Source organism: Tursiops truncatus, chromosome 1 (assembly GCF_011762595.2).
Source record: "Tursiops truncatus isolate mTurTru1 chromosome 1, mTurTru1.mat.Y, whole genome shotgun sequence".
Classification (NCBI taxonomy): Eukaryota; Metazoa; Chordata; class Mammalia; order Artiodactyla; family Delphinidae; genus Tursiops; species Tursiops truncatus.
In genome coordinates this window covers 73,562,558-73,566,537 of record NC_047034.1, presented here as the reverse complement: position 1 = coordinate 73,566,537, position 3,980 = coordinate 73,562,558, and the positions used below count along the sequence as shown (strand labels likewise).

The window sequence follows — 3,980 nt, the reverse complement described above, 5'->3', positions numbered from 1 at the left end:
AGCCATGACAAGTGTTCTTAACCTTTTAGGGGTCTTTTGACCCTTTTTTAATAGTGAAAGAAGGGCTTCCCTGGTGGCGCAGTGGTTAAGAATCTGCCTACCAATGCAGGGGACACGGGTTCGAGCCCTGGTCCAGGAAGATCCCACATGCAGCAGAGCAACTAAGCCCATGCGCTACAACTACTGAGCCTGCACTCTAGAGCCCGCAAGCCACAACTACTGAGCCCACGTGCCACAGCTACTGAAGCCCACTCGCCTGGAGGCCGTGCTCTGCAACAAGAGAAGCGACGACAAAGAGAAGCCTGCGCACCACAACGAAGAGTAGTCCCCATCACCACAACTAGAGAAAGCCCGCGCACAGCAACAAAGACCCAATGCAGCCATAAATAAATAAATAAATATTTTTAAAAAAATAGTGAAAGACTCAGAGGAATGAGTTTATACATATACACTCAAAATGATGCATTCAACTTTGATTCCATTCCAGAGATATACCGTAGACCAAGTTAAAACCCCTGGTGTAGAGATTCTGGTGACAGCTCCCAACCCCCTTCCCCATTACTAACACCACCGCCCCATCACCTAAGTGGGGACAACAGAAAATGTCCCAAGGCACAACATGGAAACTCAACTTGGGAGTTGGGTTCTGGTGAGAGGTGCCCATTCATCTTCTGGCCCTCCCATTTCCCCAGACCCTTGGAAATCCGGAGTAATGATGGGGAGATTATTTTAGATAAGTCACTGATTACCAAAGCATTCAACCCAAAGGGAAGCATTTGAGTACCCTATTCTTTGAGTTGATCTTTATTAATGTATTAGCCTATCTGCCCATTCCTTTATTATTTAATCAAGTTAGGAGGAGGTTGGGAATGGAGAGAGAAGGAAAGCTTCCAAAATCTCTTAAGGAGAAATTACAAGTGTAGAGCCAGGGGGCTTATTAGTGTTACTTTGTTAGAACTCTAAGCAACCACCTAAATTCACACCACACATAGAATCAATCTCCCTCTTTCTCTCATACACACAGAGACACACTTCTACATAGTTATCTCCCTGATTTCCTAAAAGTTACATCTAAGATAATTAGCTGGAAATTACAACTTAGAGAACACTATGAGCTTTCCTTACGTCACCCTGTTCTCATATCACCCATTTGGGAACAAGTAGGAAAATCAACAGCTATAGTGTGTTGGACTCTGTAGAATCCTTAAGTCAATGGAACCCATGACTCAGGACCGTGGGGCTGGAAGAGCCTTGGGAATCATTTAGGGAGAACACGGGGAAGAAAGGTGACAAGCAGTAAGCACACAGGGCTCGTGAGAGATGGGGAGTGGAGGCAACAGAGGTTTGTTTTTCTTCCTTGGGTTTTCCAACCCTCCCTCCAACCCCCAGGAGCCTCATTCCGCAAGAGAAAAGCAAGAAACCAAGAGAGGCCTGAGGTATCAATTACTTTATTACTCTGAGGGGACAAGTCCAGGGGACCAGACCCAGGGCTCTATAGCTCTGTTATTCTTTGTGAATGTCTTCATGGGCTGCCAGGCCCACCTTTATTACCAGTGAGAGGAACTCCTGGAAGTTAAGTGCACCATCCTCATTGATGTCCAACTCTTTGAACCAGGTGCCTACATCCTTTTTCTGTGAAGATTGGAGAGAAAGAAGCCAGGGTGTAAAGATCTCAGGGAACCTGAGGCATGGCTGTCTGCACAGGGCAACGCCAGGGACCAGTGACCCAGGGCGTCATCAGAGCCGAGCAGAGAACCCCGACCACACCCAGCCCCTCCTCACCGTCATAAACTTAGGACACTCCGTCTCTAACAATTTCTTCAAGTCATCCCTATAGATGGCGTGGTAATTCCCTTTCACCAGGGAGTACTTGTGGTAGACCTCAATGAGGGAGTTCATGGCAGTCTCCAGGTCCGTCAGCATAGTGCCCAAGGATTTGCCCTACCTGGAAGACAGAGCACACAGGCAACCCCGACATGGGGAGGGTGCCTAGGGGGACACTCTGAAGGCTCATACTCCAAGGGATGGCTCTGCCCTGGATGGTACCATCCAGATAACTAAACCCAGCATAGGGCTACGGCTATGATGGGAAGTGGGGGACGACGTGGATGAGGATGTGGAAGGAAGCAGGGTATATATACACACACACACAGTTACTGCCAGCTCTCCCCATGCCCCCAGCCGCTTCCCAGGAAGGGCCCAGCTTGGGAATCAAACGTGCCCTCACCCAAAAATACTAGAGCACCCGGCTCCTTCTTCAGCCCTGGCTCACGCTTCTCTTCCGGGAGCCCTGGACTCAGTCCAGACCTCCCCAAGCTTTCTCTCCCCTCCTCAGAGAAGGCTGCTGCACTCCTCAGCCCTCCCCAGGGGAAGCCCAAAGTGTGGGACAGACTGGGGCAGTTCCACTTACCAGGCCTCCCCAAAACAGAGTTGACAAAAGATATGCAGGGCTGAGTGTCGGCTCCCTTTTATAGCAACGAGGCTTGGCCAGCTGCCCAGGACCTCAGACCACTCAGAGGCAGCTGCTCCCTTTGAGGATTGCTACAGCCTCTGGTTTCCCAACAAGGTGAGTGGGGCAATCACTGCACAGAATGAAAAGTTCTGATGCGGAGCTTGGAGCGGTGTGGGGGGAGCACAGGAAAGGTAGAAGGAGGAAGGTTTTTGCCAGGCAGGGATGCACAGCAGGAGAAATCAGGAAGACGGCATGGTGAGGACTCCTCTTGTAAGCTGCTAGCAACCCCTGGCTTGGTCAACCAGGATGCTCACTTCTGAGTCCTTCCCACGGTTGCTGTGGCTATTCCCATGGCTAGTGGCCAGTCTGTGCATCTCAGAAATGGAACTGAAGTTGAGTGCATCATTTTGAGTGCATGAGTATAAGCTCATTCCTCCATAGCTTTCATCACATTCTCAAAAGGGTCCAAAGGCCCCTGAAAGGTTAAGAACACTTGTCATGGCTGCTGGATTTTAGTAATGAAAGGTGGAGTATTTCTACTGTTGTTTTGTGTGTGGCTGGACTTGGTGGGGACGTGTGCTGCGAAGGCCTAAATCAATTTCTCTGCTGCTGCCCCTACCCCTTCACAACGCTCCTGCTCTGTGAAGCTGGGGGTGCACTGTGGCCCAGGAGACGGAAGCTGGCTTGGGGTCCCACTGTATGCATGAGGCACTGAGCCTCTGCATGAACAGCAGGGACCCTTCAACCCTCTCTGGGATGATTGTGTGCCTCTGACCCCAGGAGCCTGGGCTGAAGAGGAACCAGACCATGAGGGGTGGGGGTGGGAGAAGGAGGGCATCTTTGGAGAAGCCAGAAGTGCTTCGTGTCCAGGAGGAGAAGAGGAGGTGGCCAATTCCCTCCCATTTCAGGAGGACCAAGTCCCTCTCCCACCCAACAAAATGCCACTCAGATGAACTGGTTTCCAACACTGAAGATTTGTGGTGCATTTCTCTTGCTACAAAGCCCTTCAGACTCACATAACCTATTAATATACTCAGAACATGCCTATCAGGAAGGCGGGGCAGAGCCCACTCAGTCTACACACACAGAAGTCAAGCCCCCAGGAAGGTGAAGTGGTTCCTCCAGAGTTTCCCAGTGCAGATGTGTCAAAGCCCAGACCGGATCCCAGAGCATCAGGCTCCCAGAGTGTGATCTGACAAGAACATGACTCTGCTGAGAAAACTCCTCCCCTCTCTCCTTCCTTCATGCATTCAACAAATATTTACCCTGTGCTCTCCCAAGGCCTAGGCCATCACCGCCTCCTAGGGGAAGTAGATAGGATTAGCCTCTCTCTCCATGTTTCTACAGCCCTTTGGGCTCCATTTTGTCATTAACTTTATAGCTGTGTGACCTAGGGCTAATTACTTACCCTCTCTGTGCTTTAGTTACATCAATTATTAAGTAGAGATTAAAAATAGAGTCTACCCTCAGCCTACAGAATAGGAGAGAATATTTGCAAATCATATATCTGAGAAGGGATTAATATCCA

The 3,980-nt window shown here is 49.9% G+C and overlaps 1 protein-coding gene across 1 annotated transcript; it reads right to left on the bottom strand.

The window, feature by feature from the left end:
• Positions 1-1,432: 1,432 nt before the first annotated feature.
• Positions 1,433-2,524, bottom strand: S100A8 (S100 calcium binding protein A8). Its single transcript, XM_004330982.4, has 3 exons — positions 2,411-2,524; positions 1,783-1,945; positions 1,433-1,632 (listed from the first exon to the last, which is right to left on the bottom strand). The coding sequence occupies exons 2-3, from the start codon at positions 1,921-1,923 to the stop codon at positions 1,504-1,506; spliced, it is 270 nt and encodes an 89-aa protein (XP_004331030.1). The 5' UTR covers positions 1,924-1,945; positions 2,411-2,524; the 3' UTR covers positions 1,433-1,503.
• Between the last annotated feature and the right edge of the window lie 1,456 nt (positions 2,525-3,980).

What these genes read in the sequence shown, in the direction of transcription:
- S100A8 (XM_004330982.4), bottom strand. Translation starts at nt 1,923, where the DNA reads ATGCTGACGGACCTGGAGACTGCCATGAACTCCCTCATTGAGGTCTAC. An exon ending in AGTGTCCTAAGTTTATGACG is followed by an intron (nt 1,633 to 1,782) that starts GTGAGGAGGGGC and finishes CAATCTTCACAG; the next exon opens with AAAAAGGATGTAGGCACCTG.